This window comes from Tupaia chinensis, unplaced genomic scaffold (genome assembly GCF_000334495.1).
Source record: "Tupaia chinensis unplaced genomic scaffold, TupChi_1.0 Scaffold000493_1, whole genome shotgun sequence".
Taxonomy (NCBI): Eukaryota; Metazoa; Chordata; class Mammalia; order Scandentia; family Tupaiidae; genus Tupaia; species Tupaia belangeri.
This window is the reverse complement of record NW_006160005.1, coordinates 762098-778334: the sequence shown is the minus strand read 5'-3', so window position 1 is coordinate 778334 and position 16237 is coordinate 762098. Positions and strand designations below refer to the sequence as shown.

The 16237-nt window shown below is 50.8% G+C and overlaps 1 protein-coding gene across 1 annotated transcript in view; it reads left to right on the top strand.

Annotated features, from left to right (window-relative positions):
* PIK3R6 (phosphoinositide-3-kinase regulatory subunit 6) overlaps nt 1-16237 on the top strand; it is a 68305-nt gene that overhangs the window by 13483 nt on the left and 38585 nt on the right. The window contains exons 2-8 of the mRNA XM_027774919.1: nt 2299-2400; nt 10684-10767; nt 12177-12268; nt 13616-13684; nt 14453-14585; nt 14757-14826; nt 15947-16130. Of these exons, the coding sequence (XP_027630720.1) occupies nt 2388-2400; nt 10684-10767; nt 12177-12268; nt 13616-13684; nt 14453-14585; nt 14757-14826; nt 15947-16130 (645 nt within the window). The 5' untranslated portion in view covers nt 2299-2387. The remainder of the gene's footprint in view (nt 1-2298; nt 2401-10683; nt 10768-12176; nt 12269-13615; nt 13685-14452; nt 14586-14756; nt 14827-15946; nt 16131-16237) is intronic.

Below are 16237 nucleotides of genomic sequence, written 5' to 3'. Positions count from 1 at the left end.
CATGTATACATGTCTGGTGTGAGTTTCAGGCCTCTGGGTCCAAGACTCAAACCATGGTCAGCCATGTGGGAGTCCAGTGACGTAACTGCTATGCCACCTGCTGCCCCCCCTTATTTGTTTATTTTTAAAACAGCCATCCCAAGTGCTTGATCTAAGTTTTAAAACTAACTTTATTAAATTTTGGTAGCGCTAAGCTGGATTTTCCAATAGGCTGAGAATTTTTTTCTTTCTCTATGTTTTGGAACAGCTTAAATAATAGAGAAATTTCCTTTACTATGCATGTTTAAAAGGTCTTGTCAGAGGACCAGCAAATGGCATAATGGTTATGTCTCTGGACTCCCACATAGTTGACTGTGGTTCAAGTCCTGGACCCGGCAGCTTAAACTCACAGCGGCTGCATGTGTGTTGTACGTGCCCAAAATCCCAAGAGGAGAATGGAGGAGAAGGGATCATGGCATGGCCTTTCCCCGGGAGGTTATATCTTGCTTTCTGTCTCTCTGTCTCTCCAGCAAGCACATACACTCTATAGCAAAAATCTCTCTTAAAAAAAGATTGTGTTGGGGTCTGGCAGGTGGCATGGTGGTTAGGGTGTTATACTCCCACATAGCCGACCATGGTTTGAGTCCTAGACATGCCGTTTTGTTTCTTTCTCGTTTTCCCTCTCACTCTCTCTCTGGTTCTCTCTAGTAATGAAAAAAAAAATTAAATTAAATAAACAACCCTGTTAAAAAAAAATTCTTTTTAAAGATGTTGTCAGAGAAGCCATTTAAGCCAGGCAGCAATTTCTTAGAGCTAGTTCTTTGACAGTTTTCTTTGTGTCTTCACTGGCTACTAATATGTACAGTTTTTCTAACTCTTCTAGAGTCTTTTCTTTATTATCCTAGAAAACCATGTATAATAGGAAAGACTTAGATTTTCTTTTTTGCCACAAGTACAAATATTATAGCTATCATTCCTAGCACTGTCTCGGTTTTTGCTCTCTCTCGGATAAGCCTTCCCAAGTATATATTTGTTCGTTTTCTCTCCAAAGAATGGGCTCTTGGGCTTGCTCAGGGTTCCTGGGCTCTTCGGTAGTTGGGTTGTTTGCTTTGTTAGCAGACTTGGGGAGTACCTCCCCTTGGAGCCACGATGGGGCAGCCTGGGGTCATCATTGAGAGCATGGGGTCTAGAACTAGATGGTCTGAGTGTAAGTCTTTATTTTTTTTTTTAAAAATATGTAAGGTTTTTGCCATAAGGCACATACTCTCACCAGAGAAAGATAGAGAGAGAAAAAGTGAGAAACCACCGCCACTGCACCCCGCTCCCCTGGGCCTTCTCTATCCCTTCTCTAGTCTCCTCATAAGATTTTGGGCATGCACTCACATGCATCTGGTGTGATTTTCAAGCTGCCAGTTCCAGGACTTGAACCACAGTCAGCATGTAGGGGTCCAGCACTTTAGCCACTATGCCTCTTGCTGGCCCCCAGTTTTTTTCATTTTTGGGGTTTCTTTCTTTTTTTTTAATTGCCAGTGGGCACGTGTGATCACCAGAGAGAGACAGAGACAGAGGGTGAGAGGGAGAAAGCAACCCCCAATGGAGAATGGTCACACCATAGTCTTCTCCCTCCTGTCAGGATTCTGGGCACACAAAGACATGCACCCAGTGTGTTTTTCATGCTGCCATGACTGGAACTTAATCTTCATGGTTGACCGTGTGAGATCTGGCTTCCTTAATTAGTAGGCCATGGATGGGTCTATTTTTGTTTTAATAGTTCATTTGTTTATTTCTTCCATGACAGAGAGACACCCAGAGAAAGAGAGAGAGGCACCCCAAAGGAGGTTCTCATGCCGAGATCCAACCCCACCCACCCTCAGCCAGCACAGGTTATGGACAGGCAGCACTCCTGGCATCCAAGGAGGCCCCAGGACATCAATCAAGGGCCCTCCCACGTGGGTTCAGCTTCGCTGCCACTGTGCCATGGATGGGCCCCCAAGTCCTCACTTCTCTTTCTTACTAGAGTTTTGCTTTGTTTTTGTCAGACCAGTTATTTAACCTCTCTGTGCTTCAGTTTCCCCAACTATAGAATGAGTGGTAGGGTACCTACCTCATAAGCTTAATATTAACATCACAGATTTGATCCTTTTTAAGTGCTTCGGAGAGTCCCTGGCACACAGTCAGCACTAAAACAGTATTATAAAAATAAACCTAGCCTTGCCTCCGTCATGCCAGAAGTCTAGGTCCCTAGGAGCTTCTCCGTTTCCCAAATAATCTTTTCCACCTTCCACCACGTCCACTAACGAACCGCCTCTTCCTTTGCAGAAGCGCCTCTGTGTGGAAAAGCAACCACTTCGCTTTCCATTCTGCTGCCCGAGACGACGACATCCTCCTCACACAGCCCCCAGGCTTCCATGGAGAGCTCAGGTCAGTGTGGTGGGTCGAGAGGGGCTTAGCGAATTCCGTGGGGACTGCTGCTTTTGTGAGCAAGAGGCCCCCACGGCTGGCAGGACCACTTGCATGCAGCCTGGCTGCCAGACCCAAATTCAGCTGCACGGATGTGAGAACATGTGGAGCCATAGACAGTCAAGCCCTCGCGCCCCAACTGTGTGCAGGCTGGGATGCCAACTGCTAGGGCGGATTTGAATGGGCTGAACTTTTTGTTTATTAGAGAGATATTTGGTATAGGGTATACGCGCTCACCAGAGAGACAAAGTGAAAGAGAAAGTGAGAAGTCACCCCCTGGAGGAATGGTCATGCCACAATCCCTTCTCCATTCTCCTCTTAGGAATTTGGGCACACACACACACACACACACACACACACACGTCTGATGTGTTTCAAGTTAGCAGGTCCAGGACTCGAACTGCAGTCGGCCATGTGGGAGTCTAGCACCTTAACCACTATGCCACCTGTTGGCCCCTGAATGTCCTGACATTGAAGAGCAAGGCCTGGACTGTGTGCTTCCTCCCACCATCAGGACTTGATCAGCCTTTCTTCTCCTTCCTTCTCTACTGTCTCTTTAGTGGAAACTGTTTGAGAGCCGAGGACTTTATTTCAGGCAACTTCACTAGGACATTTATTTCTAGCTTCAAGCCTCAGGCACGCATACCAGACATATACATGCAATCTCCCCTGGCCATCTCTCTTCTCTGTTTGCCCAGGAGACAGGCAAATGGTCCCATGTAAGAATGCAATTGTGGAGGAAGAGCATTTGACCATGAGAAAGCTCTGCTTCCAACAGTTCTGTGACAGGCCTGGTAAATCAACTCTGCCCCGAGCTTTCTTTCCCCATTTGTAAAATGGGAAGTGGGGGGACCACCAGTTAGCGTAATGGCTATGTCGCTGAACTCCCATGTAGTCAACCGCGGTTCGCGTCCTGGACCCAGTGGCTTAAACTCACGCCGGGCGCGTGTACGTGCGTGCCCAAGATCTCGAGAGGAGAACGGAGGAGAAGGGATTGCGGCGTGGCCATCCCCCCCTGGGGGGTGATTTCTCGCTTTCTGTCTCTGTGTCTCTCTCTATCTGTCTGGCGAGCGCACGCGCCCTATAGCAAAAACCTCTCCCCCCCAAAAAAATGGGAAGTGAGACTCTGAGGTTCCTCAAGACATGGCCTTCCATGATTGGAGAAGCAATCTGGGACTAAAGTCAGGGTTCTAGACCTGGAATCTAGACAATAGAAAGAAAATATTCTTCCTGCCGAACTTGCAGGACTCTCAGAATCAATGAGATAATACTTTGGAAAACACTTTGTGTGTTCATGAATCAGTCAGAGAATGCTAGCTGCTGTAACAAATGGCCCTAAATGTCAGTGGAGTGACACAACAAAGGCTTGCCTTTTTTTAAAAATTATTTTTTCTTAATTTTTATGTTCCATCACCGTATATCTTTACAATATAGAAAATACATTTTCCCAGCATGAATACACTGTATGTTAATCCAGTCAAAGATATTATCCGACAGAGACCAGCAGTTAGCGTAATGGCTATGTCGCTGGACTCCCATGTAGTCAACAGCGATCGAGTCCCAGACCCAGCGGCATAAACTCACGCCGAGCGTGTCTGCGTGCGTGCCCAAGATCCCAAGAGGAGAATGGAGGAGAAGGGATTGTGGCATGGCCATCCCCCCTGGGGGTGATTTCTCGCTTTCTGTCTCTCTGTCTCTCTCTGCCTTTCTGGCGAGCGCACATGCCCTATAGCAAAAAACTCTCAAAAAAATAAAAAATAAAAGATATTACCAGACACAATTCCATCAGCAGATACTTTTTCATTTTCATTTTTGTGTCAGTTGAATGTTTCAAAGGCTTACCTGTTACTCAACTCACAGTCCAATCTGGGCTCCAAGCAGTCATTCTGAGACTGAGCTTCTTCCCTTTTGTGGCACCACCCTTTTCCACATGAACCCTCTAAGGTCACCACAAAATGGGAAAAGAAAGTACGGAGGAGAGCGCAGAGGTTTTATGACCAGGCCTGCGAGAGACACGCTTCACTGCCTCCACAGTCCACTGGTCAGAATCCGGTCACGTGGCTCCCGTAGAACTGCAGGGGGGTCTGGGAACCTTCCTGTCTGCGTGTGACAAATGGTGCCCTGTTTGATAAATGCACAGCATTGTCTCGCCACACCTATGGAGACTGTATGTACACACCTTTCAAGTGCTATTTAAATGTTAGACAGTCATATTATGATTACTATTATAATTAACAATATGTAATAGTAACATCCCGTATTCCTGGGTGACAAGGAGGGTACTAATGGACGCCATTTGTGTATTGGCAGTGACATCAGATATGTGTCTCTTATATGAACCAGCCTGAGACTTGTCTTTCTTTCTTTCATGTAGTCGAATCGAATCCAGCTTCAAGATCTTATTTTCCAAAGTCAGTGCGAATTCCAGAATCACTCACTTGGGGTGCTTCTCCTCATCCTACTAGCTTGTGAAAAGCCCAGGACTGGGACCACAGGTGGCATAATGATTCTGTCGCTGGACTCCCATGTAGTCCATCATGGTTTAAGTCTTAGACTCGGTGGCTTAAAACTCACGCCAGGCGCATGTGTGTGCGTGCCCAAGATCCCGAGAGGAGAATGGAGGAGAAGGGATTGCAGTGTGGCCATCCTCCTTGGGAGGTGATTTCTTACTTTCTGTCTCTTTGTCTCTCTGTTGAGTGCATGCACCCTATAGCAAAAATCTCTCTTAAAAAAAAAAAAAAGAAGAAGAGAAAAGAAAGGAACCAGGTGGGAAAGGAAAGAAAGGAGAAGTCCAGAGAAGTCTGGATAGTGGAGGAAATCCGTGGTCTTCCTCCGTGGCTGCTGCCACCAGAACAGATGGACCTGGCTTGCAGGGCCCACAGGGAGACAGGGGCTCCTGTGGGGGACGTCCTCATGCACTGGCCAGAGTGGGTCAGGGTGAGATTCAGAGGCACAGTCCTCATTTGATCTCTGCTGCTAACGGGGAGTGATGTCCTCGCCAGCTCTAGTCTTTGTTTCCTGGAATCCCAAAGTCTTCATAGTCTTTGGGAATCCAATCTCTCAGCCTTGGGTTCGACCAGGCTCCTCTTTAACAAAAACCATGTGCCTTTGTCTCCACTCTTTTTAACATCTACTAAGTTTTTTTTTTTTTTTTTTTTTTTTGAGAGGTTTTTGCTGTAGGGTGTGTGCACTCGCGAGACAGACAGAGAGAGATAGAGAGATAGAAAGCGAGAAATCACACCCCAGGGGGAATGGCCATGCCGCAATCCCTTCTCCTCCATTCTCCTCTTGGGATCCTGGGCATGCACACACACGCGCCTGGCGTGAGTTTAAGCCACCGGGTCCGGGACTCGAACCGTGGTCAACAACCTGGGAGTCCAGCAACATAGCCATTACGCTAACTGCTGGTCCCTACATCTACTAAGTTTTACTATTTATTTATTTCATATAAGAGAAAGACAGACAGAAAGGCACCTCAATGGGCTTCTAACACAGAGATTTCCCCACTCCCAGTCTCAGCCGGCCCAGGTCATCGGCCCGTGTGTTGTGCCTGTTGTGCTCAGAGATATCGCAGGACATGAACCCAAGACCTTTTCCCACGTGTGTCCAGTTGTGTTACCATTGCACCAGCGATGGCTCCCCCACCCCACCCTCATTTTAGATAATCCGGATTGATGCACTCAATCGGCTGGTCGGGGTCTCAAACTCGAGCCTTCCAGGGCCCAGGTGGAGGATGTGAGTGAGTGACATGAGACGAGTGAGAACAGAACTGGAGAGGAAAGTGCTGGCTCAAGGGACAGCTGCTCTCAGCCCCTGCCAATTGTCACGTGTGAGAAGAGGCAGGTCCAGTTGTCGAGGACTTTCAGATTTGAAGAGATATCCGAAACTCAAACTTCCTTGCAAAACTCCCTGATTTGTAAATGTTGTCAGCTAACATTTAAAAAAAAAATAAAAACCCTCTATAAGCTCAAACAAAACATGGCTGCAAGCCAGATGTAGACCAAACCCTGAGAGTTTGTTCCGGCTGCCCAGACTTTCAAAACAAAATTTGTTTGAGGTTGTCTCCTAGAGCTACCGTCAACTTCTCTATTTTTCTCTGAAACATAAAAACTTAACTGCCCTTGCAAAGCAGGGGAACCTAGGGCTCTGAAGACAAGCGCTTGGCTGTCAGCTGAATGAGGAGAAAGGAGGAAATTCCAATTGTCGCAGTTTTAAGTTGTTCTGTGTGGTCGAGAGAGAGAGAGAGAGAACGAGCACAGTGGGGCGTGGTCATGTTGCAATCCTTTTCCTCCATTTTTCCTTCTTTGGATTTTGTGACATGTGCCTGGCATGTTTTTTTAAGTTGCTGGGGCTGGGGCTGGGATTCAAACCATGGTCACTCATGTGGGCTCTAGCTCCTTTAACCACTGTGCTATGGGGCTGGCCCAACCAATGAATGTTTTGTTTTGTTTTGTTTTGTTTTGTTTTGTTTTGTTTTGTAGAGTCTTTTTGCTATAGGACACGTGCACTCACTGGAGAGACAGAGAGACAGAAAGTGAGAAATCATCCCCCAGGGGTTGGCCACACCACAATCCTTTCTCCTCCATTCTCCTCTTGGGATTTTGGGCACACACGTACACGCGCCCAGTGTCACTTTCAAGTCTCTGGGTCTGGGAGATGAACTGCAGTTGGTCACAGGGAAATCCAGTGACATAATCATTATGCCATCTGGTCCCACAACCAGTTAATTAATTTTTTAAAAAAACTCACCCTGCATTAACTCCTGAGAGTTTTGAGGGAAGTGGAGATGGGTAAAGGAAGGATAGACTGTGACCAGCCTCCATGTCAGGCTAAACGATTTCCTCACCAGTCCGGGGAAATGCTGCACTGACCGGCAGAGTGGCCAGGTGGGCAGATGCAAACTGTGACACCCTGCCCCCTCGCAGCCTGGAGAATACTCAGGATCAGGCTTCGACAGTGAGATCAAGGGAGAGCCAGGAAGGAAGTGAGGCTTCAGAGATGCCAGGCGGTCCCTGTCAACTTCACAGGGGCTCACTCCAGAGCCATGGAGGGGCCAGTCTGTGAACACCAGCATGCCTTAAGAGATGCCAGAATGTGGGGCCAGCAGGTGGTGTGGTGGTTAAAGTTCTGGACTCCCACATGGCTGATCACAGTTCAATTTTTGGGACTGCAGCCCACTGATTTTTAAATCTTGACGCTACTTACCCCAAAGGAATCGGAGGCAGTGAGGTGCGTATGACAGAACAGAAAGCAGGAGCACGCAGGGGAGCGGAGAAGAGAGGTCCCTGTCAGTTGACAAGAGCTGACTTTCCAAGCGGGGTCCCAGGTTGGCTGTAAGTTTCCTGGCAGCCAAGTCAAAGAGGGACCCCCTGGGGCATGTGGTGTGTCATCTGACAAGAGAATACACACTTGCCCGGAAGGACAAACTCTTGTTCGGAGTTCCTGCGGACTGGGAATAAATTGTGTGAGGAGTGTTTTCCTGTACTTCCTGTCTTAGTCTGGGTCCTCTAAGAAGCAGAACCGAGCCAGGGCTAGCCGTTCAAGGATGACTCTGGGGAAACACCTGCGTGACAGTGAACAGAGAGGAGGTTGGGAGAGCCGGGTGCCGGACGGTGCTGCGAGTCAGTGTCCACATGGAGGAGACAGACAAGAAGGGTTGGGTGGAACTGTCTTAGCCTGACGGGAAATCCGGAAAAGTTACATTTAAAAAGCTCAGCAGGGGGCCCCAGGTGGTGGTTAAGACACTGGACTCCCACACAGCTGACTGCAGTTCGAGTCCCAGACCTAGCAGCTTGCTTTCTTTCTTCCTCTCTGTCTCTCTCTGGTGATCAAATAATAATAATAATAACAATAGATACAATTAAATAAATCATTTTTAAAAGAAACTTCAGCAGGGCTATTGAAGAATGTTCAAGGGAACCAGCAGTTAGCGTAATGGCTATGTCGCTGGACTTCCACGTAGTCGACCGCGGTTCATGTCCCGGACCCGGTGGCTTAAAACTCACGCCGGGCGCGTGTGCGTGCGTGCCTAAGATCCCGAGAGGAGAATGGAGGAGAAGGGATTGCAGCATGACCATCCCCCCTGGGGGGTGATTTCTTGCTTTCTGTCTCTATGTCTCTCTCTGTCTGTCTGGCGAGCGCACGCACCCTACAGTGAAAATCTCTCAAAAAAAAAAAAAAAAAAAAAAAAAAAAAGAAAAAAAAAAAAAGACAGTTCAAGAGCCCTCAAAAGTCGGCCATTTGAGAAGGTGTCTCAGGGCTGGCAGGTGGGGCATGGTGGTTAAGGACGCTGGACTCCCACATGGCTGACCATGGTTTGAGTCCTGGACCTGGCAGCTTGCCTTCTCACTTTCCCTCTCTCTCTCGTTCACTTACTCTGTCCCTCTCTGGTCAAATTAAAATAAATGAGTAAATAAAATAATTATTAAAAAAAAAAAGAGAGAGAGAGAGAGAGAAGATGTCTCTTGGGGAAGGGCCTGCTTTGGAAGGCAGGGAGTGGGGTCAGAACAGCGGTGGGTTTCATAGCACAGCAATGTGGGACCTGGGTCACGCACACTCCCTGTGGGGGGCGTGGGTAGGTGCGTTCTCATGGCACCACGTTCTCCAAACGTCGGTTGCTTGGTCTTGTACCCCTTTTGCATTTCTGCCATGTCAAAGTACTACCATTCGAGAAAAAATGATCCCGACAGTTGTTAAACAGGGAGGAAGAGCCCAGAGGGTGGTCACTGCAGCGTGACTCTGTGTGAGGCTGGCACATGGGATGGTTCGGGTTTGCCTGAACACACCGGGTGTATGTCCGCTCGTGGCTCAGGGCCGGCCGGGGCTGGGAGTGGGTCAGGACATGAAGCCCTGATGGGGTGCTTGTCTCTGCCTCTACCCTGTCTGTTTCTCCCCGTCATGGAAGAAATAAATAAAAACTTAAAAAAAAAAAAAAAGAGTACAGAAGATTTTAATCTAGACTATTACAATAAGGGACAAAAGGAGTTCAAATCCACATGGAGAAAAGACATCTGGGGGGTTTACAGCCCATGAGCAGAGTGAGGGGGTCTGCTTAAGAGGGAATGGACCTACCAGGATATTTGCTAGAGGGAAGTCAGGTCTTTTTTAAAATATTATTATTATTATATTTGGACAGAGAGAGATGGAGGGAAAGTAAGTCACCAGGTCTGGACTAGAACCACAGTTGAGCATGTTGGGAGTCCATTACCCTAACCACCATGCCACCTGCTGGCCCCAGAAAGTCAAGTTGTTTTTTTTCTTTTTGGAGCGGGGGAGAGATTTTCGCTATAGGGCACGTGTGCTCGCCAGAAAGACAGAAAGAGACAGAGAGACAGAGAGAAATCACCCCCCAGGGGGGATGGCCACGTTGCAATCCCTTTTCCTCCTTTCTCCTTTCAGAATCTTGCGCCCGGTGTGAGTTTTAAGCCACCGGGTCCGGGACTTGAACAGCAGTCGACTACATGGGAGACCAGCGACATAGCCATTACGCTAACTGCCGGTCCCAGGCCTCACCTTTTAACACTGTCATAGAATTTAGTTCCACCTATTTAATGCTGTCACAACCAAATCTCAACACATGAATTTTGGGGAGATAAATTTCTACCGGCCGGCTGAAGACAGGACAGGTGCCAAGGTCAAGCGAGGCTGGTGGAGAAGAGAACTGCTCAGAGGAGCCGGAGTGAGCTCTGGTCAGGAGAGAGTCTTCGTAACCACCTGTCCTGGTAGTTGGCGAGGATTCTTTAAATCGACTTCAAATGTTAGCTTCAAGCATAGATTGAGGATCTAGTTATGTCTATATTTAAATATGCATTAAAATAGGTGTATAATTATTCATATTTTAAGAGGCTTGTGTATTCCCTTAAATTGTCTTATGTATTACCAAAGTGTACGTACGGGGGGAGGGGTCTTCAAACAGTCTATGGAAAATGCAGATTATGAAATAATTATGCGTGGATTTCAAAAAAAATTTTTTTTTTGCACCAAAATAAACTTGTAGTTTAATTCTATTCTATGAACCTTCTGAAGTCCCCTCGTCTGGCACTTCATGCTGGCGGAAAGGCTGCATTCCAGCCCTGGCGGGTGGCTGGCTGCCTGCTCTAAATTGGTTACGTTGTGGCACTCTTGAGGCTCCTGGATGGGGATAAAGACATTCTCAGGGGACATGGAGGCTGGACAAGGGTGAGGCTGTGTGTGCTGGGTTCCAAAGCTCTTGGCCTCAAAGCTCCCCCCTTCCCTTTTGCCCAGATGTGGAGCTGGATCTCCAGAGGAGCGTGCAGGCTGTACTCCGGGAGCTCAGCGCCCACGCCCCAGCCCTGCAGAGCAACCAAGGTAAGAATTGGAGGTGGTGGCTGCACCTCGGACTCTCCCGCCCCTCCGCAGCCAGCTCTGCACACACCCACACGCACACTCGGAGAAAGGTCCCACCCAGCCTGAGCTCCTGGGCTCAGTTGTTACGACATTGCTAGCAGAATAATAAAGAAATTGTTTTGTTTTCTTAGAGAGATTTTTGCTATAGGGGAGAAACAGAGAGAGAGAAACAGCAAGCAAGAGCTCACCCCCAGGGGGATGGCCGCACTGCAGTCCCTTCTCCATTCCCTTCTCAGGATTTTGGGCATGTATGCACATACGCCCGGCATGAGTTTTAAGCCGCCATGTCTGGACTTGAACTGCGGCCAGCTGCGTGGGAATCCAGCCATGTAAACATTATGCCATCTACTGGTCCCAAGAAAGTGGGTTTAATAATTCACAGCTCCGATGGCTGCAAAGCCCAAGGGCACCACAAGATGGTGAAGGCAGATCTTTTAGCAGAGCGAGGTCTGTGACCACGCGGCTCTCTCTCTGCCTCCAGGTCTCCTTCCGCTGCTTATATTCCTGCCATAACGCAGTCACAGAAACCCTGTCCTAAAAGCATGGGTTTCTGGGGGGACATCCAATCACTGCCCACTGAGACCAAATTCCAAACCATGAAACTTGATCCAAACCATAACACTAGGTGAGGAGCGTCCAGCCAAGCCTCCTTCCTGCTGGAAATACTGGAGCCTGAAGGACTGAGGAGCTTCTCTGCTCTCTGGTTCGATCCTCCGCCTACCCAGTACACTGGGGACCTACCACCTCTTTTTTTTTTTTTTCCTTTTTGGAGAAGTTTTTGCTATAGGGCGCATGTGCTCACTAGAAAGACAGAGAGAGTCAGAGAGATAGAAAGCAAGAAATCACCCCCCAAGGGGGATGGCCATGCCGCAATCCCTTCTCCTCCATTCTCCTCTTGGCATCTTGGGCATGCACGCACACGCGCCCAGCGTGAGTTTAAGCCACTGGGCCTGGGACTTGAACCACAGTCGACTACATGGGAGTCCAGCAATTACACCAACTGCTGGTCCCAGCCACCCTCTTTTTTAACCACCCACCTTCGCTAGCTCCCCTTCCAAACAGAAGTCCCCTCGGCACCTCCGGTTTGGGGCTCAGAGCTGCTGCATTGCTGCTCTGTGGTCCACAGGCACACAGCCGTCCCTACTCAAGCCCCACCTCCTCTCACTTCTGCCCTGGGGGGTTCCGGTCCCTTGCATGGCAGAAGCCCACCTATGTGCACCTGGTGCTGAGTGGGAGCTGACAGGCCAGCCCTGCCTGTCACTGTTGAAGTCATAGTCTGAGGCTTTAGGGTCCAGGGTCCTGGTCCGACAAGTCTCCTCCAAGATTCCCCTCCTGCCCGGGCATGGTGGACTCCCCTTTCTCCTACCCAGGCATGGGGAGATGGTCCCTGCATAAGAAGGTCGAGCGAGATCCTGCAAAGAGCCCAGCGCTGGTCCGCATCCTGCTCAGAGAACTGGAGAAGGTGGGTTCCCTCAGCTTCGGGCAGGTAGGCTGGCATGAGAGGAAGGGAAGGGTCATTACTCAGTGGGGGGTGCTCAGTCCTGTCAGCAGTGTGTCCCCCAGTCTTTGGTCATTTGGACCTCCTGCATGATTTTTACCATATATGTCTCTCTTCTTTTATGGAGAGAGACAGAGAGGGGGAGAGAGAGAAAGTGAGAAAGCGTCCCTCCTGGGGGCTATGGTCATACCACAATCCCCTCTCCTCCATTCTCCTCTCAGGATTTTGGGGCATGCATGCACACATGCCTGGCATGTTTTTAAAGCTGATAGAGGGGTCAGCAGTTTGCGTAATGGTTATGTCGCTGAACTCCCACGTAGCTGACTGCGGTTCGAGTCCCAGACCCAGTGGCTTAAACTCATGCCGGGCGTGTGTGTGTGTGTGCCCAGGATCCCAAGAGGAGAATGGAGGAGAAGGGATTGCGGCATGGCCATCCCCCCTGGGAGGTGATTTCTTGCTTTCTGTCTCTCTGTCTCTCTCTGTCTTTCTGGCGAGCGCGTGTGCCCTATAGCCAAACCTCTCCAAAAAAAAAAAAAGCTGATAGAACTTGAACTGCACAGTCAGCCATGTGAGATCCAACTATCTCAACCATCATGCCACCAGCTGGCCCCCAGATACATCTCTTTATTGAGAGAGAGAGAAAGAGACCCATAACAGGGTCCTCCTCACATGAGCAGATGCTCTCAGAGTGCTCAGAGAGGTCTCAGGTCTCGAACCCAAGACTCTCCCACATGGGTCCAGTTGCATTCCTGTTGTAACACCTTCCCCTGTCCTTTGTGCTTTTACATAAGTGATATTTGCTTTACTCTAACGCACACAGCTTTAGTTATAGAAACCCGGCCATCCATGGAAATCCTGTGTTACTTCTTAAGAACAGAAGGTGACTGCAAATATCACGAGTCACTAGTACAGTTGTTTGGAATTGTCCTCACATGGCCTCAGTGATCCCCTGCATCCTTCGCAGCTCTGCTTGCGACTGCCTGGGAAGCCCTGCAGGGGGGGTTCTGAGTGGGGGACTTGTTTGTCACCTTGCTGTGACTCCTGCCCTGAGCTGATGCTGCCTCTCCGCGACGGAGTTCCCGCACACCCCCCACACACACCCTCCCAACGGGGCCTGCACGCCTGTGCTCCCACCCCGCCCCACCTCTCCTCTACCCAGCACAGATTGAGGGCCTCCTTCTGTCACCTGGGCTTGATAGAATGCCGCCCACTCGCCTCTCACCCACCCCAAGTCCAATCTGCCTCCTGCTAGGATGTGCAAACCTGCCAGTCCCCAGACCTACAGGTGTCACATGACCTCCTGTCTTCCAGGCAGAAAGCGAGGACCTGCGACACGTCATCATTCCCTTGCTGCACACGCTAATGTATGTGCTCACGAAGGTGAGCTGGGGACGGGGCTCAAGGTGGGAACGGTGGCTCGACTCACATGTGGCCGGGCCAGACACTGGCCTCGCTCCGGAGTGGACACCCAGTCTCCTCTAGGGCGAGTCTGGAAACACCACTGGCTCTCCTGCCTCACGCTGTTGTGTAGGCTCTAGCCACACCCTTTCTCTTCTCCGTGAAGAGAGAGAGCTGGAGACACAGTGGGGAGGTCAAAGCAGGGTGGGGAAGTCGTGGAAAGTCTCAAGTGGCAAAAGGAGCTCCTTTGAGGTGCAGCAGGATTCCCCACACAGAGGGGAGACAGGACCACAAATCGCGATGTCTTGGAAAGAGCACGCAGGAGCCATGTGTAGTCACAGGGGTGGGAGTGGGCGGTGAGGAAGACCAGGGCCAGGAAGAGCAAAGCTGGCGTGCTGGAGGGTCCAGAGGCCGGTGGGGCTTGGCAGAGGGCACAGGAGGAAAGAGGGCCGGGGAGCCTCTGGGGCACTGTGGAGACTCTTGTACCCATGGGAAGCAAAGGAGCCTGGAGATGTCAGGGCAGAGTTTGAGCCCGGAGAGCTGTAGACACAGCCGGCCGGGAGGGTGGGTTTGCAGGCGGGCCACGGCACGACGAGTTCCCACCTCAGTAAGGAGAACAGAGGCATTCAGGATGCAGATGCTGGGAGACAAGGCTGGAAGGGGTGGGTCTGGGGGGAGAACTGTCAGACCCAACCTCCCTGCTCCTAGGACCTAGCGCTCCGGGCGCCCCAACTCCTCCCTCTCCTCCAGGCCACGGGCATCACGGAGGAGCTCTACCAGAGGACCTACACCTTCTGCACGAGGTTACTGACCCTGCCCACCCCCTACTGCACAGTGGCCTTGGACTGCGCTATCAGGCTGAAGACCGAGACTGCTGTGCCAGGTTCGAGCGGCCGGGCGTCTGTCTCCACAGACAGCTCCAGCACTGCCCAAACTTTTGCCTCTTTCCTCCAGGTTGCTAGGAAGCTCAAAATTCTCAGCACCTCCTGTGGAAAGATGGGGGGCGGGAGGCCGAGACTCCAGGGCTGCCTGGCTGAAGTGGTCTGCTTTGCAGGGACCCTGTACCAAAGGACGGTCATTGCGGAACAGAGCTTGGTGAACGAGCTGTATCCCTACCAGGAGAGGTGAGTAGCCGGGAAAGGCTGCTCCCTCAGCCCCCTCGAGGTGTTGGTAACAGTGTAGTGGCTCACAGGCAGGTGGACAAAAGAGGAAGCTGGACTGGGGAGAGGCCTGGCAGAACGCCCCGTCCGCGACGTCTGTCCGGCAGGGAGCGTGTTTGCAGGCCAAGGTGGACAGGCCCTATCTTTTGCCAGAGACCACGGAAAGCAGGATAGGCCTTTCTTCCTGGGCTGGAGTCAGAGTGGCCCGCTCACACATGGAGGGTGCATGTGGCCTCCAGGCCACCCTGGATTTCTGTTCCACCTCCATCCCACTCTTGGCCACGAGGCCACATCACACCAGCCAGCTGGGCAGAGGTGGCTCCAGATTATGCGCTGTGGAGAGGTTGAAGCCACAGCCACATGACGACATCTGGGACTTCCTTCCGTGCATGTCTAGACTTTGGATAAGATTGTGGGGAAGAGGCTGTCTGTGTGTGGGGGGGGTGAAGTTGGAAGGGCCTCCACCTCCCTCTTCTGCAGATACTTCTGCTGCCTTGACATGGGAAGGCATAGCTTAGTTTGGGGTGCTCCTGAAGGGTTCAGGGGAGCAGAAGGGATCCAGAGGAATTAGCCCTGGGGAGGTGGGGGTGATACGACTGAATAAGGAGAGAGTAGGGGAGGCTGGCTCTCTGGTGCAATAAGGTAATGAGAGAAGATGGGATTCACTCAGGGCTCAGAGCTCCAGTTCTGGCAGAAAGGATTTAGGGTCCCTCCAAGAGGGTCCCTTCATCCCTTGATCAGGTTGCTGAGAGAGGGAGCAGGGTTTAGGTTGGAACTTTCCTTGACACACAAGGCCTGTGTGGAAACAATGGACAGTCCTGAATGAGCGAGAGCTGCCCTTCTCTAGAAGGGGAATATAAGCAGCATTCTATCAAGGGCTGTGCATGCTCTCATTAGCCACAGTCCACACCCCTCCCTATCGTCATCCCATCTACAGAATTTTTAATCCGACGCTCCTCTTTTTTGAGGAATTAGGAACTGGGGGTAGGGGGTTGCTGTATAGCTTTGCGAGTGCCCATCTAGTGACCCCTCTCTCAGCGTCACCTTCATCGGTTCCCCCCTGCACACACACCTCTGCCCTCAGAGTGTTCCTCTTCGTGGATCCTGAGCTGGTATCTGCCTCCGTGTGCAGTGCCCTGCTGCTGGAGATCGAGGCGGCCCAGGAGCAGCAGACACCAGAAGCCTGCATGCGCCACGTGGTCTCCCACGCCCTGCAGGCGGCTCTCGGGGAGGCCTGCCAGGCAGGTGTTCTGCACAGGAAGCTGCAGGTAATGGGATGGCTCCGGCCCCTTGTCAATTCCAGCCCAGCCCCTGCACATCTAAGCAGTCTGCTCTCTCCGCCCACTCTGCCCTTCCCCCTCTCCCCCTCTGTCTC